At 41.4% G+C, this 27156-nt stretch overlaps 1 protein-coding gene and 1 long non-coding RNA gene across 4 annotated transcripts in view; both read left to right on the top strand.

The window, feature by feature from the left end:
• Positions 1–7247, top strand: part of BPGM (bisphosphoglycerate mutase) — a 32376-nt gene extending 25129 nt beyond the window's left edge. For both annotated transcript variants that reach the window (XM_050782422.1, XM_050782423.1), the window contains one exon: positions 6277–7247. In XM_050782422.1, coding sequence (XP_050638379.1) covers positions 6277–6455 — 179 coding nt within the window. In that variant the 3' untranslated portion in view covers positions 6456–7247. The remainder of the gene's footprint in view (positions 1–6276) is intronic.
• Positions 7248–12604: 5357 nt separating this feature from the next.
• On the top strand, positions 12605–25736 carry LOC126949700 (uncharacterized). Of its 2 annotated transcripts, none has more exons than XR_007723886.1 (3): positions 12605–12910; positions 21067–21233; positions 25449–25736. It is a non-coding gene; the product is annotated as an uncharacterized LOC126949700 (long non-coding RNA). The 2 variants fall into 2 exon arrangements; XR_007723887.1 differs by lacking the exon at positions 12605–12910 and adding an exon at positions 18143–18253.
• Positions 25737–27156: the final 1420 nt, after the last annotated feature.

The raw sequence follows: 27156 nt of genomic DNA, 5'->3' as shown, positions 1-27156 counted from the left end.
ACTGTTATGGTTTGGCTGCTAGAGTCCAGAAATTATTTAGTAATATGGTCCACTAAGTAATGACAACTGTATTTAACTCCACACCACTGCGGAGAGGGGTCGGTACAGGGTGAGAACTCAGTGGTGGTTCCCTTTATAGCCGACCCTGGAACAATATGGATTTGAACTGCATAGGTTCACTTATACATGGGTTTTCTTCCAACAAAACTTGGATCAAAAATACCACACTTGCTAGATGTGAAACCTGTGTAGACGTAGGGCTGACTTCCAGCCTTGAGTGTGAGTGGATTTTGGTACACGTGCAGTCCTGGAACAAATCCCCCACTTATAAGGAGAGACGACCATAGAATTGTAGAAAAATCTGAGCCAGTTATCGAGGGATGTGCCACTCATTTTTAACTTTCCTATAATGTTCCAGTGAATGAGTTTATAATAGGATATTATATAAGATAGCACTAATTCAGTTTGGTTTAATATAGTTCAGATGCATTATTCTGGCCTTAGGAGCTCTGCCTGCTTAACTTTCTTAGGATGTTGAATGTAACTTATGCCAAAATTGAGTAATGAGTAATGGCTTCACTGTGGTTTTTCCTAATCTGCTGTTTTAAAATTTTAGTCACTTAAGTCTCATTGACTGATTATTAACCAGTCTGAGTATTTTAAATATTTGTAAGTAATTAGTCTGCTGTGTGAATGGCTTGAGTAGTCATTAAAGTGGAATGTTGATTTTATTTATTTATTGGAAACATTACTATTTTTGTAGAACTCTTCTTCCTTTGTAGTTGAAATATTATAGTTTCGGTGGCCTTTGTTTATTTGGCTCTTTAATTTGGTCCCACATAAAAGGGACCAAACTTGAGAGTGCCGCTGTTAAAGAGGGGACCTGGTGGATCTGGTTAGATCTGAGGCCATGGTCAAACAAGTGAATCCCATGTATGCCCCAGCCCCTTGCTGAAGACCTGGAACTTGTTTCTAAAGTCACAGACAACAACTCCTAAACGTAGCCCATCATGATCACAGTGTGTTAGCTGGCCCATATGTTAGCTGGGGATCAGACAAACTTATTCATTCTCTTTACCAGTCGTGGGAACACTGGATGCATCAGCAGATGTCCAGTTAGGACCCAGCCTTTCACAAGGGTAGAGCGTTCATAGAAACATTCTTCTCTCTCCTCCTCGGTAGTCGTGGAAATAACCATGGATAAGTCACCTGACCAGGGTTTAAATCCTGGGGATTTGGTAGTTTAAAAAGGTCCATTTTTACTGCCTCAATAGTCCTGTGACTAGAGCAGGTTTATTTAACCTCTCTGGATCTGTTTACTTTTTTTTTTTTTTTTTTTTTTTAAAGACAGAGTCTTGCTCTGTCACCCAGACTGGAGTGCAATCTCAGTTCACTGCAACCTCCTCCTCCCAGGATCAAGCAATTCTCCTGCCTCAGCCTCCCGAGTAGCTGGGATTACAGGCGCGCACCACTATGCCTGGCTAATTTTTGTATTTTTAGTAGAAACGGGGTTTCGCCATGTTGGCCAGGCTGGTCTTGAACTCCTGACCTCAGGTGATCCACCCACCTTGGCCTCCCAAAGTGCTGGAATTAGAGGCGTGAACCATCGCACTGGGCCCTGTTTACTATTTTTTAACATCTTTATTGCATTATAATTCACATACCATGCAATTTGCCATTTAAAGTATGCAGTTAAATGACTTTTAGTGTATTCACAAAATTGTAACTCCATTACCACAATCAATATTGGAACACTTTCACTACCCTAAAAAGAAACCCAGCACCCCTTAGCTGTTACTGTCCCCTCAGTCCCTCCCCTATTCCACCCAGCCCTGGGCAACCACTAATCTACTTTCTGTCACTATAGATTCGCCTGTCGTGGACATTACATATAAATGAACTCATGCAATAAGTGGTCCTTTGTGACTGACTTCTTTTATTTAGTAGCATCATGCTTTCAAGGTTCTTCCAAGAACCTTATTGTGGTTTGCATCAGTACTTCATTCCTTTTCATTGCCAAATAATATTCTATTGTATGTATATACCACATTTAATTTATCTGTTCATTAGCTAATGGACATTTGTGTTGTGTTCACTTTTTGGCTATTATGATTAATGCTGCTATGAAGGTTTGTGTACAAGTTTTATATAGACTCATGTTTCATTTCTCTTGGGTATATGCTTAGTAGTGGAATTGCTGGGTCATATGGTAGATGTGTGTGTAACAAAAGGAATTGCCAGACTGTTTTCCAAAGAGGCTATAGCCTTTTGCATACCTGATTTTACAGTGTATTATGACTCCAGTTTCTCCACATGCTTACTCACACTTGTTTATAATCTGACTTTTTATTGTTGCCATCCTAGTGGGTACAAAGTAGTATCTCATTGTGGTTTTGATTTGCATTTCCTTGATAGCTAGTAATATTAAGCCTATTTTTATGTGCTTATTGACCATTTGTATATCTTTGGAGAAATGGTTGTTCAAACCTTTTGCCCATTTTAAAATTTGATCATTTGTCTTTTTATTATTGGAGGCAGTTCTTATATCTGATAATTCTAGAACATATATATCTAGAATATATATGCTATGCAAATTTTTCTCCCATTCTCTGGGTTGCCTTTTTATGTTCTTAATAGTGTCCTTTGAAGCACAAACATTTTTAAATTTTTATGTAGCCAGTTTATTTTTTTTTCTTGTGTATGCTTTTGGTGTCATATCTAAGAAACTATTAATTAACTCAAGGTCATGAAGACTTTACTCCTATGGCTTCTTTTCTAAAAAATTTTTACAATTTTAGCTTTTGACTCTAAGTCTTTGATTCATTTTGAGTTAATTTTTTCATAAAGTGTGAATTAGGGATCCAACTTCATTGTTTTACATGTGGATATACAGTTATCCCAGTACTATTTGTTGAAAAGATTATTCTTTATGCATTTCATCGCCTTGGCACACTTGTTGGAAATCTATTGATAAAAAATATGAGGGTTTATGTTGGGTTCCCAATTCTATTTCATTTATCTGTGTCTATCTTGATTGCTATAGCTTTGTAGTAAGTTTTGAAATCAGGAACTATGAGTCCCTTGGTTTTTTCTTCTTTTTCAATATTGTTTTGGCTATTCTGAGTACCTTAGATTTCCATATGAACTTTAAGATCAGTTTGTCAATTTATACAAAAAAGTCCACTGAGATTCTTGATAGAATTGTATTGAATCTGTATGTTAATTTAGGGAATGTTGCCCTCTTGATACGTGTTACGTCTTCTAATCCATAAATACATATTTAGGTTTTCTTTAATTTGAACACTGTGTTGTAGTAGTCAGAGTATAGTTTTGTACTTTTTGGGTTAAATTTATTTTTAGCATTTTATTCTTTTTGATGTTATTATAAATAGAATTGTTTACTTAATCTTTCATGTTGCTTATTGCTACTGTATTAAAAACCCAATTTCCTTTTCTGTATTGTTCTTGTATCCTGCAGCCTTGCTGAATTTATTAGTTCTAACAGGTTATTGGTGGGATCATACCTTCGGCAAATAGAGATAGTTTTACTTTGTCCTTTCCAATCTGGGTGCCTTTAATTTCATTGTCTTGCCTAGTTGCCTTGGCTAGAATCTTACAATGTTGAATAGAAGTAGAATGTTCAGTCATTCTACAATAAAGTCCTGGATTCAAGAGCTTAAGATTAATGGTTGGTGACACTGCAAAGGCACACATCTATGAGTGGTGAATCCGAGATGCTGATAGATACGTACACCCATAGTTTCTGCTTCTCCTGGTAAACTTTAGTCAAACATGGTCACTTTTGTCACTTTTGTTATCTTTTAACAAATTAATTTTTAGAATTTAGATTATTTGGAGAAATCTATAAAATCCATTTTTCTCTCCAATTTAGTGAGCAATATGCTTACAGACTCTGGAAACAGATAAAGCATGGTCCTTGCACAGTAGATGAATATAAACAGTACTCAGTGTCCTCATGCTTTTGTGTCTCTAAGGTGCCTCTGCTTTTCTTAACCATTAAGAATAAAATAAAGGAGTGCTGGTGCTAGAGAGACTATCCTCTCTCATTTTATAAATGAAGAAATAGTTCATTGGAGGTAAAATCTTGGCCAAGGTCACTCGCACATGTTCTGCCACAGAGTACTAGGAACATAAAGAGCCCTCAGTTACTAGTTAGTGAATGAGTTAGGTTTGGAGACCTCCAGAGCTTCCCCTGGATTTGGGAGTGAGTACTGTTGGATTTGAAAGGCTCAGTGGTCACCTGACTCCAAACGACAGGTTGTTGACTTCCCCTCCTGCTCTTTCCGAGGGATGTATGTGGTGGCTGTCGTGCAGCTAGCTGACATTTCTGACCTGATGGAGCCGGAAGGTGCTAAGAATCGAGAGCAGTCATCTCCCTGCTAAACAGCTAGCGGTCTGGTCTGAATAGATTTGTTCTCAGCAGCTGTAGTTTGTGATGGTAATCTTCTGTAAGGTTGCAGTGTGAGGGTGGGGGCTTGGCAGGGCAAAGGAGTATCTTAGTATAAATCTTCTACCTAGAAGGGAATTCCTAATAGAGAAAGAAGAGAGACTTATTGTGCTACCTTTTTTTCATGTATGTTCTCTTTTAAGCCACCCCTTTTATCCCACAACCCTTTAAAATGCTGGCAAAGGAAGAGTGTGTGTTTTTCGTTTGGTCTTTCTTTTAATTGACAGGAGAATTGGAGGTCCAGAGAAGTTACTTGCCTAAAATTGCAAAGGACATTGCAGGGGGATTGGGGGGGAGGTGATGGGACAGTACACTTACTTGGAAGAGACCGTGTCTTCCAAGTTCAGATCCTTTCCATTTTCATAGTTGTTTGAGTGTGGATAGTTTGTGTATACGAGTTATTAGGTAGCTCTTCTAGGCCTTGACATGAAATTCTAATAAAGAGCCAGCCCAGCAGTAAGGATCCAGTGCTACGATTCTGTGACTCCTTGGCTGGTGCTCACAGTTAGGACCAATGGCTAATTAAAATGAAAAGGTGCATTGATTGCTAACTGATAACAACTTATTCTGCCACCCTCAAGTAAAGACAAACCCTTGGACTCCCCTGAACTTGTTCCAGCTAGGTCCTTTCTGTTAAGATAGAACAGGATGCATATGGTTAGCATTTAGAAGTCTATGTAATTAATAAAGGAGTATTTTTAAAGTAGATAATTTGAATACTTTCAGTTGTCTTTTAGTTTGTTGAACTTCATCTCTTTGTCAGGCCTTCCCTTTGCTCACTTTGAAATCAGAGAAACTTGAGAGGAGTTACATTACACAGTAGGTACAGACCCCTAGGTTTGAATCCAGGCTGTGCCATTTACTATCTGTGTGATCATTGTTTACTTAACCTCTCTGTGCCAGAACTTGTTACATGGAGAAATAATATATCGTCACAGGATTGCAATGATGATTAAATGAGTTAATACATACAAAATGCTTGAAAGAGTACCTGGCATGAAATATGTACTCAGGATATGTTTGCTGTTTCTTGTTAAAAGTGCTTGTAATAATAAAAAATATTATTACTACCACTTCTACTACAACTACCGCTCTTCTGGTCCAAGTTGAATTATCTGTAATTCGGTTGTACTTTAAAAAGGACTAAAGGTGGCTTGCGTATTATATATACCTTCCTTTTTTAGCAGCTGGAATGTTTAGGGACCACAGGAGAGCAAGCCGTGTTCACAGGCATGCTGTAAAATCCCTTCCTGATTCCCCTTGACTGTGCTTTCTAAGCACCTAGGAAAGCATTCCTGCTGGACTGGATCTAGCTCTGGGTATTCCAAGCTCACTTAGTGTGGGAAAACCAAACACATTCTAATCAAATGAACTAGATTTAGAGATTAGCGAAAAATCCTAATTTTAGTACCAGCCTGGGTACAACACATAAAAGGAGAAACACAGAAAACGCTCCTGGTTCACTTTCTGATTTTTTGAGATTACCTGATTCTTTGGAAAACTAGTAACACAAATGTGGGCATAGAGAAAATAATTTTCCTTCCTTTCAGATTTAGGTAGGAAACAGGAACAGATTTTCCCAAAAGGTATCTACTGTCCTGATGTAGCACTTGCTGTGAATCTCTAAGCCTTTTTTTCTTGTAATTTCTGGAAAGTTCCTGGCTTCCAGGAATTATAGCTGGAATCCCTCAGTACCTGCATATTTCAGGCACACAGTTAAATGGGATTAAAGTGCAGTTATGTAATTAAACAGAACTTCCTCCTGAGTTGTCTTTTAACACCTAGTCTCTTCCTGTCCTGATCAACAGGTATCTCAGATGAAGACATCATCAACATTACTCTTCCTACTGGAGTCCCCATTCTTCTGGAACTGGATGAAAACCTGCGTGCTGTTGGGCCTCATCAGTTCCTGGGTGACCAAGAGGCGATCCAAGCAGCCATTAAGAAAGTAGAAGATCAAGGAAAAGTGAAACAAGCTAAAAAATAGTCTCTCCCAACTGTTGGCTAAGAAGAAATGCAAAAGAAGTGGCATAGGAGTGTGTTATGGGTGCTGAACTCTCTCTCTTTTTCCCCGATTTTCCAGAGCTAGGCTGTGGAGTAGAGTTTGTATAGGTAACTAGGTAACTTATTGTGACCCAGATAAGGCTTTAGGATGCCTCAGTGCTTATGTCACAGCCTTACGAGTTAGCTTTCCTGCTAGCCCCCTAGTCAGTCACTAAACTAGTAACTAGTGGGGTTTAATGAAGGTCATCAGTTTCTGAGATGGGAGAGCAACAAGTAGAGATGAAGTTAAAGGTATTTATCATCCAGGAAATCATTTCTGAGTCACCATTGACAGGCACTATTCTAATCAGTAGTTCACTTTTATATTTAGTAAGATTTTCTGGGGTGACAATAAGAGATATTAGATAATATACCATACGTATTTATTACTAGTCTTTTCCTCTAGGAAAAGGGATGCTTTGATAATTAAGGCCAGAGGCCCATTAAATGAGAAAGTCACAGATATATTTCTCCAAGAAAGCCAACAACCGCCACCACAATGACAGAAATGACAACAAGGCCCTTTAACTTGTCTTCTAGTTTAGCGACATCCTTCATTTGACATTTAGTAGAATTCCTCTTTGGCCACAAGAATAAGCAGCAGATAGACAACTATGGCTGTTGAGGTTCTCATTTTGGTTTGTTTTAATTTTTCGAACTTCAATGTTTGGGTACCTGTAATTAGTTTAAAAATAAAGTTCCTGACAATAAAGTGACTGAAAATGGCATCCCCAAAGTGTCTCCATGTGTTTGGTGAATTTTAGGTAGGCTTCTAAATGGGTCTGACTCATGCCTTCCTGTAACAGTTGCACTTATTTCAACACAACAGACACTCGCGATTTTCTATATGCTGAAGCATGAAGCAGGGAAGGTAGAACACAGTGCATGGAACTTTATTCACATGAGCAGAGGGAATGGTATATTAGGGCTTGTGACATAAATTTGTTGTTCATTGAGGGCAAAAGATTATGGTATGTAGCGCAGAGCAGTCAGGGTAGGCCATGACACAATTGATTGCTTATCTGTCTTAATGATACTCTTCCACACTATGTTTTTAGATGCTGTGGGTATGTAAGTCATCATTTATTTAAGCCGTTGACTCTGTTTCAAAGCAGGTCACGTATATTTCAATGATAAAGTCATGTAAAACATTTGTAGCTATAATACCTGTTATAGATATTTACCATTTTTTTCATGGTTTTTCATTGGTGGATTAGTTTATTTGTATCTACTTTAGTACAATTGGCATTTGAAGAATACTAACTTGAAAGTATTTTTGCTACTGCTTTGTCTCCATTTGATTATTAATGCAAGACTTTTAAAGATTAGCCAAAGAAGATGGCTGAAAAGATGAACCTGCTTTGCCTACAGCTGGCCACATCTGTGATGTATAAGGACACAATGTGGATGCTTTACATTTATTACCTACTATTGGTTTCTCTAGTGTAGCCCCTTCATTTTAGTGGTGTAATACTCTAGAATTCAAATATCAGGGTCAAGAATGCAACTACCAGATGTTCCTAGAATTCCAAACCTATGGCTAGGCTGCAACTCATACCATTTTTTAATAGCATCATCTCTGGAACTGGCCTCTGAGTTTTCCAGCCCAAGTGGTGACCATGTCTTAATGTACCTCAAGATCCTAGAGTTGGATTCTTCCATTGTCCTGCATCTAGGTATCTTCTTCCAGGGAACCTTCTGGCAGCATGATGTGCTTCCGCACACAAAGCAACTCTCATATCCAGTCACTTTGGAATCTCGCAGGCTTCTCAAGAAAAGGATGATTTTTGCTGATACTCTATGATACAACTTGGTCTTACTGTTTTTGAGATCTTGGCTGAAAAAATAAATGTGAATAGAGGAGACTTTATTTTGTTTTTTGTTTGTTTGTTTGTTTTCTTTTGAGACAGTCTCGCACTTTTGCCCAGGCGGGAGTGCAGTGACGCGATCTCGGCTCACTGCAAGCTCCGCCTCCCAGGTTTACTCCATTCTCCTGCCTTAGCCTCCCGAGTAGCTGGTATTTACAGGCGCCCACCACCACACGCGGCTCATTTTTTGTATTTTTAGTAGAGACGGGGTTTCACCATGTTAGCCAGGATGGTCTCTTATCTCCTGACCTTGTGATCCGCCCGCCTCGGCCTCTCAAAGGGCTGGGATTACAGGCATGAGCCACCGCACCCGGCCAAGACATTTTTTTAAATGTCACTTAAAATTAGTTAACAACTCCAGTACTCCAGCCTTAGGATCGCCTAGTGAACCTCTTTCCTTTGCATTGTTAACAGTGTGTCCAGAATTTCTGATGCAGGAATCTTGAAGGCTGCTTATTCTCTATCCTAATCTTGGCATCCTTCTGTTCTGAGGCAGGGACAGAAATTAGGGATTTATTTTCTCCTAAAAAAAAAAGAGGGATGACAATGACCAGCCCAGCTGTGGTGGTGCATGCCTGTAATCCCAGCACTTTGGGAGACAGAGGCAGTAGGATTGCTCGAGCTGAGAAATTCGAGACCAGCCTAGACAACATAGCAAGACCTTGTGTCTACTTAAAAAAAAAAAAAAAAAAAAAAAAAAAAAAAAAAAAGCCTATCTAGGAATTAGGTCCTTAGAAGGGGCAGCCTGTCCTGCTTCCAGTTTAGGCTTTCCCTGGAGCCAACTCTGCATGCCTCCTCTGCCCAGGCTGAGATGATTGTCCCATGTGTATCAGAGTGGCAAGATAAAGGCAACAGCGGCATCAGCTGCTCCCAGAGTTTTAACTTTTCAAAAGCCTCTCAGACCAGTACCGTATCCCAGTACACCGAGGATGGTTTTTCTGAAAGAGCAGTTCTGACTCAGAAGAGAGGATTTTGCATTGTTTGGTACCAATATGGGCACCAAATTAACAAAATATCCTTGGTTAGAATACATTATGTCTAATGTATTTTTCCTTGGTAAGGTGTGCAAGGAAGATGAATGTGACAATCTATTTCCAAGCTCAACCAGACTCTTCTGCTCAACATTTGCAAGTTATTTCTCATCCCAGGTTGTGACCACTTGTATTAAAATGCGGTTCCCAATGTGCACATTAGTAACAGTGGTTATTTGTCTCCTGGCCTGGGACAAGCCTCGCCTTGGCCTATAGCTTTGGGGAGTATGCTTGTTTTTTTCTTTTTGGTGAGAGTGTGAGTCTGTTAGAGCCAATTTCTGTTGGATTGTAATTGGCCACCTTGGTGGCAGAAAGCAAAAATTCTCCCTCTGGTCATGTTACCACCCATCCAGTCCCCCAGGAAAGAAAGAGGTCAGAGGTCAAGTACTCTTTCCCCGCTCTCTACTGTGTAGTCGGAGTTACTTTCCCAGCACCTTACTGTTTTTGACAAAATGGAGTTGGGGGAAACAGCTTTACTAGCCAGAAGATTCATCACGCCCCCAGTGTTATTTCAAATTTATTTTGATGCTTTCACAAGTAGCATGTAGGAATCTCTTCAAAGTTCACCTTCCCTGTCACCTGGAAAGCTTTTCACACATTCTCATTCCCTCAGAAAGGCACCCAGATTGCCTTAGCCTGGGAAATCCTGATCATGTTTCCTGGTTTTGTCTTTTGTATCACTGGGATCTGCAAGTTTGGGGCTCACTTACATGATGCCCTTTACTGTGTTAAATCCTGCCTCGCCTCACAGCAGATCTGGCGGCGGCAGATGCTGTGCTATGCTGGAACCCAAGGGTTTCATGTTGGACTATGAAGGGAATTTAAACTGCTGATCCCAAGGGAATAGGGAACACCCAAAACATAAAATAGCCATCCAATATCTCTCCAATGACAACATTATTTGGCAAAATTAAAGACAGAACTGAAATCACTCTTTTCCCCCCGCTGTTGATGTTTTCCTTACTGGAGGGTAATCTAGTTATATAGTCTGGCCTTTAAGATCCTGGGACCTGAAGTTGTCCCCCAGATTTATTGTAAGTTGCTTTGGCAAGTTTTTAAAGGTAGGCTAGTGTGTCATCACCACCTCCTAGGTACACATAAGAGAGCCACGTCTGAGTCCAGGCTGGTCATTTAAGCTTATTACACTTACCCTGATTTGACACGGATACATTTTTAAGATACTGTAAATATTGTAAACATTTACAAAAGTAGAGAGTATAAATAGCACAAAGAACACTCCTATGCCCCTCACCCAACTACCAAATTCTTGTGACCACCGTTAGGTACCTTCTCACTTTCTCCCCACACCCACCCCACTGGATTATTTTGAAATCAATGACAAATGTCAAACAGGATAGATTTTGAAAAGGAGAACAGCATAAATAGTCTCCGATTCATTAAAATGAAAGTTATCAGTAATCTGTTCTGAACTTGGACTTTTTGGGGATTCTAGAGAAACTAAACAGCTTTGCAGCCATTGCAAAGCCGTTCAATTCAAATTTCAACTTGTGTATAATCTGTATTATCTCTGGTTACTGTTTAGAAGCCTGTTAGCTTGCTATGTGCGACTTGTGCAAGATGACGTGGGGTAATTTGGTACCTCTGATGTTAAACTCAAGTGCATAAAGATGAAAATGTTGCTGAGACTATTTTTACTACATAATTCTGAAATAATTCTGTAGCATTAAAATGAGTATAAATGTATTGATGTTATCGTAAGTGAGGTTACTCACTATGGGAGAAGAAAGATACAGAATGGAGGAAGGTAAAGAAGGACCGTGTGGTATACTGGTCCTCGGTGAGAGGTGTTTGTGTAAGAGAGAGTGTGTTTGTGTCTGTGTGTGTGTGTGTGTGTATTTTCCACTCTCTTTCCCCCAAGCCCCTCCCTACTAACTCTGGCTCTGTCCTCTGAAAGGGCCTGGAAAGAATAACCCAGAAACAACAAACACACTGAATTCCTTCAGTCTTGGTTCCTAAACACTATTCCACAGAAGCAGGGATGTTTGGGGAAATGCCTGCTTCTAGGTTTGAGGCAGATGAAGCATAAGGTGAACTTTGAGCACTTTTGTCTTTTCTGACTCATCAAGATGTTACAAGACTGATGGGACACAGACATTTGCTTGAAGGACCAAATCTAGGGCAATTTAAACTTAGAAAAAGAATGATGGTAATGAATTATAGAACATTTAATTCAAAAAATAGTGCCTAAGACCATAAAGGTATTTTTTTAAAGGTGGGGAGAGAAAAAGAGACAAAAATATATACTGTTTTTTACAGAAGATTACCAGCTTCCACCGTTAATAACGGATCCAAGCAAGGACTATTATTGGATGCTAAAACCACTGGGCTTTTAGAGAACTGAACATTTGCGTAGTCTCAAGTCATAATAAACGTATTAATTACAAAGAAAAAATGTATCTTCACAATGGAGAGATCCCTTAGACACTACTGCAACCAAGGGATTAACCTTAAAATCTCCAGTGGATGGGTCAAATAGATTGCACGTGATTTTTATGCATGTCCTTGTATAAATCAGTGGGAAGTACCGATCACTTAGTCGTCTTCCCAAAAACTTTAAATCTGATAATGAGAAAGCAATATGACATATTCAAAATACAGGATACCCTAAAAGATAACTGGTTTGGACTTTTAAAAAATATCAAGGCCAAGAAATAAACACAGAAATATGAAGGGACAGTTCCAGATTAAATGACACTATAGGGACATAATAGTGAAATGTAATTCATGAACTTTAATTGGGTCTTTAGCTTGTAAACACTTACAAAGAACATTCTGGGGCACTTGGGAAAATTTAAATACGTGTCTATGTAGGCTGGACGCAGTGTGGCTCATGCCTGTAATCCCAACACTTTGGGAGGCCAAGGCAGGCAGATCACTTAAGGTTAGAAGTTCAAGACCAGCATGGTCAACATGGTGAAACCCCATCTCTACTAAATATATGAAAATTAACGAGGCATGGTGGTGGGTGCCTGTAATCCCAACTACTTGGGAGGCTGAGGCAGGAGAATCGCTTGAACCCGGGAGGTGGACGTTGCAGTGAACTGAGATCATGCCACTGCACTCCAGCCTGGGTGATAGAGGGAGACTCCATCACTCCTCCACCAAAAAAAAAAAAATCTGTCTCTGTATTAGGTGATAATAAATATTACATTTATTGGGTATAGCAATTGTTCTTAAGAGAAGCTGCTGAAAAATTTAAGGATAAGGCATCCTGATGTCAGTAACTCATTTGTAAATGGCTCAGCCAACACAATGTTTCTATATTTTTAGAGAGAGACAGAAAGCAAACACCAGTCATTGGTCACTTAGCAACGGGACTTGTTCTGAGAAATGGATTCTTAGATGGTTTTGTCATCGTGTGAACATCATGAAGTATACTACACAAACACAAAAAAATATGGTTTAGCCTATTGCTTCTACACTGAAGACTTGTGCAGCGTGTTACTGTACTGAATACGGCAGGCAATTGTAATACAATGGTAAGTATTTGTGTGTCCAAACATATCTAAACATAGAAAAGGCACAGTGAAAATACGTTATAAAAGATTAAAAAGTGGCACATTTGCATAGAGCACTTACCATGAATAGAACTTGTGAGAATGGAAGTTGCTCTGGGTGAGTCAGTGAGTGAGTGGTGAGTGAACATGAAGGCTTAGGACACTACAGTAGACTTCATAAACACCATACACTTTGTCTACACTAAATTTATTTAAACATTGTCTTTCTTCAATAATAAATTAACCTGAGCTTACTGTAACTTTTAAAAAGTTTTTAATATTTCAAGATCTTCTGACTTTTGTAATAACACATTAAAACAGAAACCTTATTTAACTGCATGAAAATATTTTCTTTATATCATTAAAAGCTTTTTTTTTTTTTTTTTTTTTTTTTTTTTGAGATAGAGTTTCGCTCTTTCTCCCAGGCTGGAGTGCAGTGGTGTGATCTTGGCTCACTGCAGCCTCTGCTTCCTGGGTTCAAGTTACCCTCCTGCCTTAGCTCCCGAGTAACTGGGATTACAGGCATGCCACACCATGTCTGACCAATATTTTGTATTTTTAGTAGAGACGGGTTTCACCATGTTGCCCAGGCTGGTCTCAAACTCATGGACTCAAGTGACCCGCCCACCTCGGCCTCCCAAAGTGTTGAGATTACAGATGTGAGCTACTGTGCCCGGCTATAAGCTTCTTTCTGCATTTTAAATTTTTTATTTTTATTTTTTTACCTTTTAAACTTTCTTGTTAAAAGCTAAGACACAAATACCACATTAGCCCAGGCCTAGACAGGGTCAGGATCATCAGTATCTCTGTCTTCCACCTCCACATCTAATTCCACTGGAGGATCTTCAGGGGCACCAACATGCAGGGAGCTGTCATCTCCCATGTTAACAATGCCTTCTTCTGGAATATTACCTGAAGGATTTGCCTGAAGCTGTCTTAAAGTTAACTAATTTTTTTAATAAGTAGAAGGAGTATATTCTAAAACGATAAGAAAAAGTATAGTATAGTAAATACAAAAAGCACTATCAGCCATTTATTATCATTTTCGGGTATTACATACTGTACATCATTGTATGTGCTAAGCTTTTGTATGACTGGCAGTGCACTAGGTTTGTTTACACCAACATCACTACAAACACATGAGTAATGACTCATGCTATGACCTTAGAACAGCTATAAGTCACTGCACAACAGGAATTTTTCAGCCCCCTTATAATCTTATATCTTATATGCAGTCCGCTGTTGACCGAAACAGCACATGACCGTGGCACATTACTGTATAGTAAATGTCATAGTTGGTGAATTGAGGAAATGATTTGTAATGTATCATTCTACTATCATCTCAGCATTTCTGTAGGTTTGAAATTTTTTTAAAGAACTAGAAAAAATAAAGTGACAAGAAAAAATTGATAAGTTTAACAATGTTGTGTTCAGTATAGTCATTAAAATATGTCTCGTTATTCTGAGTGAGGTGCCTGGTTTTTGACTTTTTATTTTTGAAACCTCAGTCTTCGTTAAGAGAAAGATAAGAGAAAGCCTTCTTTTTTTTTTTTTTTTTTTTCCTCTTCTTTTGAAACGGGGTCTCACTCTGTCACCCAGGTTGGAGTGCAATGGCATGATCTTGGCTCACTGCAACCTTCGCTTCCCCAGGTTCAAGTGATTCTTGTGCCTCAGCCTCCCGAGTAGCTGGGATTACAGGTGCCCACCACCATGCTTGGCTAATTTTTGTATTTTTATTAAAGATGGAGTTTCACCATGTTGACCAGGCTGGTCTCAAACTCCTGACCTCAAGTGATTCACCCGCCTCGGCCTCCCAAAGCGCTGGGATTACAGGCGTGAGCCACCACACCTGGCCCAAGAGAAAGACTTCTTAAGTCTGTATTATCTTGTCAAGAAACAAATTGTATGCTTATTTTGTTTCTATTACCTTTGAGGCTACAGCTTGCATCAGGCCAGCAATGAGCTTGTGTGCTGAAACAACAAATCTGAAAGGCGACTATGATTGCCATCACCTTGCAGTTAACAAATAGTAATGGAATTACTTTCTCTTGATGCAGAACCTTCTATTTATTCTCCTTAGTACCTTTGGGTGATATCCCTTCTTGGTGCCAACATTTGGCTCTTGAACTTAATCTCTGGGCCTCCATTTCCTTGGATTTTAGCTCCTTATAGCAGCCACCTCCCAAGTGTCCCTTGTGTCACTTAGCTCGCTGTCATGGTTCAGCTTGATTCCATGTGACACTAAAGTAGTTATCATTTCTACTCTTCCACACACCCTTGGATCAAGACTGCTGAAGGTCAATGGCCTGTCAGGCATGCATCTTGCTGCTCTCAACAGAGTTGAATGGATTCTGTTGGCATTAAAAATTTGCCTTTGATCATGTCATAGTTGGCTATTTAAACTGAAGTCTATTTGGTTTTTTAAAAAACAAGATTCAGGAAAAATGTCTTATTTTCATGAAGGAGGCTCTACCTTATCAAGACAGCCTCATTACCTGACCTATAAATTTAATTCTTTATAAAGCCAAGTTTTAAAAAACCTCCATGTAGTCCAGAATGGGACAGTGACATAAGCATATTTTCAAAGAGTCTATGCCTATTTTCTAGTTTACAAAAAATAGATGCCATCTGATAGCAAACTATAAGCAACTCTTGGCCAAGATGCTAGAGGGCCACTTTCTCTCTCAGGATGCAGCCACTCTGGCTGAAGGAGTTATTTTGCTGCAGAGCATTTACTCAAAAATTTCTTGTGAACTTGGCTGGGTGCGGTGGCTCACACCTGCAATCCCAGCACTTTGGGAGGCTGAGGCGGGCAGATCATGAGGTCAGGAGTTCAAGACCAGCCTGACCAACATGGTGAAACCCTGTCTCTACTAAAAATACAAAAATTAGCCAGATGTGGTGGCACGTGCCTGTAATCCCAGCTACTCAGGAGGCTGAGGCAGGAGAATCGCTTAAACCCAGGAGACGGAGGTTGCAGTGAGCTGAGATCGCGCCACTGCACTCCAGCCTGGGCGACAGGGGAAAACTCCAATTCAAAAAATAAAAAAAAATTTAAAATCTCGTGAACTTAACCCTAACCACACAGTATTGAAAAGGGAAAGTCTGCCCAACCACACTGCCTTTTATCCGCCTTAGAGGAAAATTATCTGGATGTCGTGTTGAACTGGTTGGGGAATCAGACAGAGCTGGAGTTTGTATTAGTCAGATTAATTGCATAAAATCTACCCCTAGTGGGAAGACTCTTTGGAGTAATTGAACCTAGACTTTTACATACGTAACCTCTGAAGCAGAGGGGGCAAAGGCCAACACATAGCTCTGCACCACGATTGAGGCCATGTAATCCATCCCGACACTCATTCTGTAGAATACTCGTTAGAGTTCTCCAGACAGCTGCTGGTCATAGGTTAGCCAGTCAGTATTTTTATCTCTGAGGATGCCCGCTAGGATCCTGGGATTGGATTGCAGGGAATGTTACTTGCAGCTGGAATTTCAGGTACTCTCCCAGGAGTCTTGGTATTTTACATAGTTTTTTAAATTTTTGTTTCTGTACATAGACACTGGGGGTCAGTATTTATTCATAAATGCCTCTGGATATTTATGACAAAAGATTGTTTCTAAAGAGGCTTGGAATTCCTTCCCTGGTGTGACTTCTTTCTCTGATTATTAACTATAGAGCTTACCCTATGTAACCATAAAATGTAAATAAAAACACAATCGATGTCCGTGGATTAGAATATGGGAAAGGGGCAGGCAGTTTTCTATCTAAAATACGAATGAATACCAAGTACTCGTTTGTCTCTAGACACTTGTTTGGCAATGTTGGCCCCACCAGTGCACCCAGATGTCTAGCCAGCATCTTGATGATCACCCTTGACTTTCCTTTTTCTGATGGTTACGAAGTCCTGCTGATTCCGTCACCTCTTACCTTGCAAATTCATTGCCTCTCCATCCCCACTGTTCTGCCTTGAGTCAAGCCCTCATCTTTTCTCTCTTTCAACATCTCAGCAGCCTTCTAGCTGCTCCCCTTGCCTCCGCTTTTACTCTCCTCCAGTCCCGTCCAGACAGTCATCAGGGTAATTCTCCAAGGCTGTGCCCCACAGAGCCTCGTGCAGACCTTCAGAGGTCCAGCACCCCTCCTAGGCTCTGCCTTTGCACCCGCTGTCCCCTTGCCTTTGAACTACCCTCCATCACCCACCCCACCTTGCCCTCTTTTCATTGCCTGCCTAATATCTGCTCATCTTTCAGGGCTCTTAACGGTCTCCTGTGGAGCCCTGTGACTGACTCTTGCTGGATCTGGCTTGTTCACTTGTCTGTTTGCTTCACTGGCAGGATAACTGAATGGATTTAAGTCTGGGTGCCAGCCAAAGGCATGCAGACTTAAACTCCAGAATTCCCTAGAATTATCCACCTGGAGGGCTAAATTGCCCACTTTTTTAGATTTGTTCTTTAAAATATTTCTCACAACTGGCATTTTTTTTTCTTTTTTTCTTCCCTTTTTTTTTTTTTTTTTTTCCTTTGGAGACAGAGTCTCACACTTGTTGCCCAGACTGGAGTGCAATTGTACGATGGCACAATCTCGGGTAACGACAACCTCCACCTCTCGGGTTCAAGCGATTCTCCTGCCTCAGCCTCCCAAGTAACCAGGGTTACAGGCACGCACCATCACGCCCGGCTAATTTTTTGTGTTTTTAGTAGAGACGGAGTTTCACCATGTTGGCCAGGCTGATCTCAAACTCCTGACCTCAGGTGATCCGCCTGCCTAGGCCTCCCAAAGTGCTGGGATTACAGGCATAAACCACTGTGCCCGGCCTAAAATATTTCTCTTGCTGGCATTTGATCTGACCTGTCTATTCTCTGCGGCCATCTTCCCACCATGCCAATGCATGGAAGCAGGTGTGGAAATCCTGCCACTGCTGGACAGGAAGGCAGATGAGGCCAAGTAGCCTGTCAGCTCCGAGCCCTTCTCCACAGGCAGCTGCTGTAATGGTATGGAAACAGGTTACTTATGGAGTTGCAACCTGTTTTTAACCTGTAATTATAGAGTTAAATATAATCATATAAATATCTTGAAAATAAGTGGAAAAGATTCCCTAATGTTCCTATCCTAAGAACTATTTTCTTTCTTTCTTTCCATATGCATGTTTCACTCACACATATTCTTGATTTATATTCATATTTTATTCTTATCTTTATCATAAGGATTTCTCCATGTTGTATAGACTTCAAACAATTTTATTCTATGGCTGGACACTGTTGCATCATTTGGATAGAACTTAAATGTCCCACAGGAAAAAAAAAATTAGGTGCTTTCAACGTTTTGCTGTAAGTAATGTCTAAATATTTAAAAACTCAACCAAGCTAATAAACTGCTATATTAAATATGTTTTGTATATTTTTATGCCTTGAGAAATATACTTTCATAACCAAAAGTATTTTAAAATATATAAAGCCATTTTATATGACTAAAAGCCACCACACATCATCAAAGACAGTTCTCTCGGAAAAGGTTTCATATATATCGAACTTTGAATGATTTTGTGTGTATTTGCGTAAGTGTGTGTGTGTACCTGTGCGTGTGCTCCAGGCTGAAGAAATAACAAATGCAATAGTCCTGAGAAAGAAGAGAGGGTTTAGGCAACAGATAACAGGTGAGCTCAGTGTAACTCAAAGAACTTGAAGAAGGTGTTTAGGCAACAGATAACAGCTAAGGTCAGTAATGAAGGCTGAAGTGGTGTAGGATTAGGGAGGTAGGCAGAAACCAAATTGAGCCATGGTGGGGTGAACAGAAGATGGGAAAGGTCTTCCAAGCAGAAGAGTAGCCCAGTAGTCCAAGCCCTCATTGCCACTGAAGAGCTTCTGCCATCTGAGCATGTAATTTCTCCAAGACAACATTTACACTCTTGTGTAAAAATAGATTACTGTGTAACATAATCTCTATAAGAACTGTAATTCCTATCATATTTAAAAAGAGAGTAACAAGGAGACCTCAATGTTTCTAAATGCACCACTTCTGAAAGCACTTAAATCTTGATTTTAAATTGTATCATTTAGCTACAATGAATTAACTCCCCTGGGTCATTCTCTAACGGCAAATTAAGCCAGAGCTTGGATCTTGTTTAATCCTCACAATAATATTGTGAGGTGAACATTTTTATTATATTCATCTTACAGAGGATCCTCACAAAACCTGAGTAGCAAGACACAGTCGCAAAGCTAGTATATAGCTGCAGCAAGATTCAAATCCAAGTTGACCTAACTCCAAAGCCCATGCTCTTGGCCACTATCCCATACTGTTTTTAGTTTTAAAAAAAAACTTTTTTTTTTTTTTTTTTGAGATGGAGTCTCGCTCCGTTACCCAGGCTGGAGTGCAGTGGCGCGATCTCAACTCACTGCAACCTTCGCCTTCTGGGTTCAAGCTATTCTCCTGCCTCAGCCTCCCAAGTAGCTAGGATTATAGGCATGCGCTAATTTTTTTTTAATTTTAGTAGAGATGGGGTTTCACCGTGTTAGCCAGGATGGTCTCGATCTCCTGACCTCGTGATCCATCCACCTCAGCCTCCCAAAGTGCTGGGATTACAGGCGTGAGCCCACCATGTGCCTGGCCGAAGAAAACATTTTAATTAAAATACCCATCCAAAATTGGTCAAAGAATAAAGTGGTTCAACGAAGCTACAGTGAGCAAGTTCCATTTTCATTCTCTTAAAAAGGAACATGGTCCCACGCCAGTTCAACAGGACACCGAGTGGAGCTAGAGAGCTTAGATTTTTTTTCCAGACAAAATTTAAGTGTGTGCTTTTGAAAGTGGGAGAAAGAGGCGTCTGCTTTCCTTCTTTTCTTTTTTTTTTTTTTTTTTTTTTTTTTTTTTTTTTTTTTTTTTGAGACGGAGTCTCGCTCTGTCACCCAGGCTGGAGTGCGGTGGCCGGATCTCAGCTCACTGCAAGCTCCGCCTCCCGGGTTCACGCCATTCTCCTGCCTCAGCCTCCCGAGTAGCTGGGACTATAGGCGCCCGCCACCTCGCCCGGCTAGTTTTTTGTATTTTTTAGTAGAGACGGGGTTTCACCGTGTTAGCCAGGATGGTCTCGATCTCCTGACCTCGTGATCCGCCCGTCTCGGCCTCCCAAAGTGCTGGGATTACAGGCGTGAGCCACCGCGCCCGGCTCCTTCTTTTCTTAAACCGTCTGCTTTGATAGTTGGAGAGTTCAGAGCTTGTATATTAAAGCCTAACTGAATGATATAAATACACACATAGGAAGAGGAGAACAAAACATTTTATTTGCAGAAAATAAAGCAAAACGTTGTGCTTTCTTTAGCATGGAGTATTAAAAGCCACAGAGCTCCAGCCTTTGAAAGCTATCAGAGCCAGGGCCTTCCATTAGAAGCTGTAAAGACCAATCTAGCTAGTTTAAACAGAAAAGGAATTTGTTAAAGGATATTGGGTGGCTCACAGACTCTTTGGTAAAGCCAGATTGTTAAGCTTGGAAAGCCAGTCAGCTGAGAACAAGACTCAGCCCACATCGTGGGATGGTTCCAGCAAGGACTCAATGGCCCTGCCGCTGGGCACAGACGCTGCCCTCCTGCTGGAACATCTGCTGCTGCTAGCCCACTTGGCAATGGTCTGAGAGATTGCAGAAGTGGCTACACATCCTTGTCCTCCTCTGTCCATCCACGCTCCCTTACAGAGAACTTTGAATGTCCTCCCAGCTGATTCTGGGCTCAGCTGCTGGGCCGACTTCTTTCTTTTTTTCTGCGTGTGAGTTCAAAGTCAATCCCAGATGGATTGTGAGCACGGACAGGAATGCTTTCCTGCACTGAGAAATACCTACTGCTCCCCAGTGCCAGGCCCTTGGCTCCCACAGCTGCGGCTGCGGCTGCACACACAGGGCCTTTGTGTAGTCTGAATATGCCAGTTCCCACAAACCTCCAGCTGCGATTCCCTTTTTACCAACCATTCCTATCTAAAGAATTAAAGGACGAATCACATTGCAAGGGACAATGGGTGTACAGGCTTGCTGAGAGAGCTTGCTTCCAAATCCATGAGATGAAGAGACTCATGGGCAATAAGAGGCCATGGAGGCACTGCTGTTTTGGCAAAGAATGCTGGTCGTGATCACTTCCTTGTCTTTATTCTTCCTTAGAGTTCAACACTGGCCTTGCCCAAGTACCATGCTGAGACCTGGACCTCAGGAACTCCAACACACACGCCCTTTTCAGAAATTTGTAATTTCATCATTTCTTGACCAAATGACTCCAACCGCAGAAAGGCACGAATTTTCCACTGGGATTTATTCTCCCCTCCCCTTTGGTGGGTATACTTTTTCTCTCTTTCTTGCTTTTGAAACCCCACTCATTATATGAAGTATAGGTTTTTCAAACTGATTTTAAAGTAAACTTGTTATTAAATATACACATCGTGCCTTTCTGTCTTTCTAACTCCACTTCATAGATTTGAGAATTGAGACACAGAACAGTCTATGGCTCAGAAAAGCTAAATTCAATTTTTATTTGGCCTACAGGCCCTAATCTGGGCTTTGAAGTCTAAAGATCTAGAATTACCACCCTCTTCCTACCCTCAGTCTGGTCAGACTCTGATGCGCAAAGCCAGGAACCTCACTCCCCAAGCACGGGCAATCCAAGACTTCCCGTTTCTGGTTGCAATTGAAGGCCAGTAAATTTGGAGCACAGGATGGAACTGTTTCTAGTACAGGCAAATAATTTGTAATAATTAAGAAGTATGAAGTTAATGAAAAGCAATTAACCCCATGGCAAGCTCGGCCATAAATTTTACTCCCAAAGTGAACGCATGATGCAGGTATGAGCCTTGATTTCAGATAAAGAAGAGAATGTGGAGCTATTATTAAATACAAAGTAAAACAACATGAAAAATGCCAGAAGATATAAAGAATGCAAGTAGGAGCCTGGGGGCAGAGGGAGGGAAGAGCTAAGTGAAGGCGGGGGCGGGGTGGTGGGGCAGTGGTGGAGGACGAAGGGAATGGGAGACTGTTTCAGGGAGCTATGCCAATTTGATGTGGTCTCCAGGCTGGCTGATGCTGAGTGGAAGGGACAGAGCTGGCTCCTCCCCCAGGAGACCCGAACCTGGACTTCTCCAGGCACCACTGAGCCCCCTCAGCCTCCCCACCCCACCCCTCACCCACCACAGGGAGGAGTCACATGGTGTTCCCCTTTTAAAGCAAGATTTAAAGAATTACTCCTCATTTCCTGGAACACTTGAGACCACAGGGGAGTTGGCAGAGGCAGGGGAAAGTTAAGATTTTTGGTAGAATAGGAAAGGGGCCAGGGAAGAGGGTGCCACCACGGCCCTTGTGTCTTTCCCTACCAGGCAGAGTCCTGGCAAGAGGCGTGGAGGGGCTTTTCAGGCAGCCTGTGGTTGAAAAACCAACAAAGGATGCTTCAAGTTCTACTCATAGGTCCTGATGACTAGGGAGGGATTTCTGCCTTTAAAAGATCAAAACAGGACTTGCTCTTAAGCCACCTGAGGGTAGCTTGAATTAACACCTGATATGATCACCAGGTCTTCCCCAGCCACCGAGAAAACAGAACCCTTGTTTCTGTCACGGACATTCGAAATGCCTTTCATAAAAAGTCTTTACTGAAATCATTAGAGATAAAATGTTAACAGCACATACCACAAAGGAACAGAGAATTCTGAAGACATTTATTCACAGCGGAAATGTAGTCAGTCAATGGAGGTTCCGGTAGAATTATTGGTGGCAGATTCCTTCTTGATTTGACAGTGAAAAAAGGGCTAAAGAGGAGGAGGGACTGTCTTTTTTAAGAAGGACCTGGAAAACTAAGTTATTGACTAGCTGATGATGCCAAGGGCTGGCGTTGTTTATCTTCAGCTGGGGTGGAGGAGAGAGAACAGTCCACCTGCAAGCTGGGTGTGAAAGTATCTTGTTGCGTTGGGCTGTTGGAGATCGATAACCTTGTACATGCTTTCGTGGACATTTTGGTGCTTTCTTTTGTAATGCTTTTTAAAAAAAGTGTTACTGGAGCATCCTCTAGCATCGTTATTTGAGATGTATATGTATAATGAGACATTAGGCAGCACGAGCGAATGAAGTGGAAGGGGACTGGGCACAAGGCGCTCAAGGTTTGGATTCCACCCCAGGCTCTGCTACCAACTGACTGAATGACCTGCAGCCCATTACTTCATCTCTGAGACTTAATTCCCCAAAGCAGTGGCTCTAAGTCAAGGTTTTCTTCTTTCTAAATCACAACACTTTCTTTGAAAGCAGGGCTGCCCAGTGGAAATGAAGGAGGGGCCCCAGGACTCTGCCCATTCAGCTCCCCACATCCTCCCCATGCCTGTGTGGTGCCTCATCAGAACCCTGGGCTGATCTGAACTGCACTGGCTCAGATGATGACTAAACACCCCTCCAGGTCGTCAAAGAGTAGCTGCAGTTGGAGGAGCATCACTGACCACTCTGGGAAGCTGGCAGTCCTGTTTCAGTATGTGGCACAGGTCCCATGAAACTTATTCCGCTCTTGGGTTGAGCGTGGCAGCCAGGGAGCTGATGTTGGTGGGTTTTAGGGTCCCCCAGGGCGTGGATAATTTCTTTCTTAGCTGCATAAGCTGCTGAAGACATGGAAGTTCTAAGAATTTGTATTAAGAATTATTTGATTAAGAATAGCTTCTAATCATTACATCCTCTACGAACAATCACATAACTTCCTGACTTCCAGTCCAGGCCCTCCTTGCTAGCCTAGGCTGCCTCTTGTTCTTTTCTATCTCTGCCATCCCATTGGAGCCTGAAAATAAATATTGTTTGACACTCCGTGTCACAGATGACTTCAATGGTCAGAATAAACATGTCTTCTGTATTATCTAAGTGGAGGTATCACGCTTCCACATCCTATTCCCATCAGATGCAACAGAGAACAAAGAGGAAACTGTGATCTTCTCCTATACCTGCCATTAAATTGCTGAGTAGCCTTGGAGATACTTATGTCGAGCAACTTTTCAGTACCCCTATGTCCCTTCTGTTGTCAAAAAGCCTTTACTGAGCACCTACTCGTTGGGAAAGCAAATTATTAAGCACTAGATGGAATAAGAAGTGACAGAAAACATGAGAAGTAATGAAACTGCTTCTTTAAGCCTCCATAAAAATTAGAGTCAGGTCCAAAGCCACACCACACACAGAGGGGGAAGCCCTAGAGACTCGTAAGTGTGGGAGTCGGGTGAGAAAATTGCATTTGAGCAAAACGGTCCTGCCAAAAGATATATAGGGAATCAGAAAAGACAAAACTCAAAACAAGGCCAACCACCTGAGTGCTGTAGAATCCACACTAGGAGAGCTGAGGACCCAGTGCCTCTCCCCCAAGAGAGGCAGCACTGAGCAAGGGAAGAACTGGGCCTAGGGGCTGGGGACTGAGAGATCCCAGGGGCTGGCACAAGTTCCGCACTCAACTTCCTAACAACAGGCTCTGCAATGAGGAGGAGAGCCTCATGGTCTTTGAGCACTCCCTGGTCCTTACAGTCTATAACTCCCTCCTTCATCAGCCTTTTTTAAAGAAAATTAAATGTCCTCAGAAGAGTCACAAAGCCACTCGGCATCCTTCCCTTCATTCTCTGCATGCATTTTCATTTGTCCCCAGATTCTTCTGGCCATCTTCCATGTGGATAGTTAAAAGTCATCAGAGCAGTCCCTGATGGTGCAAAGCCCTACCTAAAAACACTGTGTGATAGTAACTCGCATTTGTGTGGAACTAATTCTGTACAAGCCCTGCTTTAACACAACTTTATACATATTTGCGTATAAAGTAGGTACTAATATGATTCCCATTTTGCAGATGAGAAAACTAAGGCACCCTGCAGTTAAATAAGTTGCTCAAGGTCACACAGGGACAAGTAGCAAATAGCTGGGCTTCAAAGCTGGGCAGTTTGTTCGGGAGGCCATGTGTTAAGCCATCATGTTTCACCACCTCTCCGTAATATGACAAATCATAATGGCAAAGCCTCAATAACATATATGGGAATTTCTTGGACATTCTGAACATGGAGAGTTTTGAGCCCTTATGAAAGAGCTGATGCAACAAGGAAGTGGGTGGTGGAGTGTCTTAGACTGTGCTAAGGGGCCTTAGAGGATATCACAGCTATTGTGTACATGCACTGCTGCCACTGTCTATTTCTCTCTAAAAATTAACAGCTACAAAGACACATGATCATTTTCAACTTAAAAAAAAAAAAAAAAAAAAAAAAAAAAAAAAAAAAAGGCCAGCAGCTATAGGAATCTGGAAATAATCCCCAAACTCAAGGGACTGATGCACTGGTTTAAAAGGGGTTGACTTTAAAGCTGGTATGTGAGTTGACTGAGGCTATTGGCAGGGATGCTAACAATTTGTGGAATGCATTTTTGGAAAGAATTAGGGGGAAAATCATGTTGTGTCTTACAAACCAATAATTAGGTATACAGCTCTAAGGGGTGAGCATTAAATATCAGGTTTTCAGAATGCATAGTTTTTAGGGGAATCAGTTTGCCTTTCTTTTCTTTCTCAGATCTTACCCTAAGGATCAAATTCAAGCCATACCGGATGTGCCCAAATCATTTCCATCTGACGCCCAGGACGACCCAGAAGGCCTGGCCTTGAGGAGCAGCTCCCAGTGAGAGCTATTTGTGAAGGAACCAAGCTAGAACCACGTCAATTGTTTCTGTTCAGCCTGGTCCTAGCCCCACTGGTATGGTCTTACTGACTTTCTTCTGACAGCTGAGTTTTTAAAATGGGCTGCTTTACAGTGTGGCCATGGATTAAAATAAGAAAAAAGAAGCCCTGCATTTCTATTCTATTTCCCTCCCACTCCCTCCCTTTCCAGCATATAAATAAAGTGCTTCTCACAGAACAGAAGCTTACTGACAACAGATGGGGAAACTGAGGCACACAGAGATTGACTCATGTGTCCAGTTCTGCTTAATTTTTGTGTAACAAATTAAGAGACACAGAGCTCTCTGTCCAGAACAAAACCCCGGGTAGTTAACGGGGTGTTCAATCAAAAAGAGAACAGGGCTTTTATTTTTATTTACTTATTTCTTAAGAACCCCTTTGTGGCTGTTTTTGGGAAAAGTGATTGGAGCCCACCTGCCTGATCCCAGGTTTTCACTGCTCCCCAAGACACAGAAAGAGAGCTGTTTAGTTCTGTATTTACCTCCACTTTGGCCAGATGTGATCAGACAAAACATGCCTGGCAGAAAGGATTTCCAGCTGCTCCCGAAGGCAGCTATAGTAATTTCAAGGGTAGAAGTTGGACACACTCGTGTTTACCAGGGAGGTCAGTGTCTAAACTGAAAGGAGACAGGGAGGTGTGACTGACAGCCTCAGGCACTGGGCAAGACGTACACAAAATCCTGCCTCTGCTCAAGGGGGCTGGGGGAGGGGACCTGCAAGGAGTGGCTTGTTCTATCCTGAACAAGCATTTTACCCCAGGAAGGGGCCTTAGAGATCTCTGCCTCCAACCTCCTAGTTTATTTGTATTATTATTTTTTTTATTTTAAATACATAAATTTTTAATACCATGAGACATACTATTCTTTTTGGTTTTTTGTTTGTTTGTTTGTTTGAGACGGAGTCTCACTCTGTCGCCCAGGCTGGAGTGCAGTGGCACTATCTTGGCTCACTGCAAGCTCCACCTCCCAGGTTCGCACCATTCTCCTGCCTCAGCCTCCCAAGTAGCTGGGACTACAGGCACCCGCCACCGCGCCCAGCTAAATTTTTTTTTTGTATTTTTAGTAGAGACAGAGTTTCACCGTGTTAGCCAGGATGGTCTCAATCTCCTGACCTCGAGATCTGCCCACCTCAGCCTCCCAAAGTGCTGGGATTACAGGCCTGAGCCACCGCACCCAGCCGAGAGATACTATTTTAAAGAATAAAATGCTTCCATCAACTCAGATTCTTTGTTTTTGCTACTTAAATCGAGAGACTTTGTAGTGACCTGTTTTTTCATGTCACACAAAGCAATATGGTCAGTACTGGTCACATTCTAGTGTCTAGAAATCAAACAAATCACATCAAGAAGCATTGATTGAGCACCATGTATGTGCCCAATACAAGGAAAATTGCCAAGTAGTGTATCCCTACAGTGGTTTGTAAACTTTCTACTTTGAATCATTTTAGCTTAGGAGGAGTTACAACATGAGTCTAGAGGGTGTGTATGTGCCCAGATTTCCCCAGTGATGACCTCATACATAACCATAATACATATATTATTGAAA

The sequence above is a fragment of the Macaca thibetana genome, chromosome 3, assembly GCF_024542745.1.
Source record: "Macaca thibetana thibetana isolate TM-01 chromosome 3, ASM2454274v1, whole genome shotgun sequence".
In the NCBI taxonomy this organism is placed as follows: Eukaryota; Metazoa; Chordata; class Mammalia; order Primates; family Cercopithecidae; genus Macaca; species Macaca thibetana.
The sequence above is the reverse complement of the archived record's forward strand: the minus strand, read 5'-3'. Positions and strand labels throughout refer to the sequence as shown.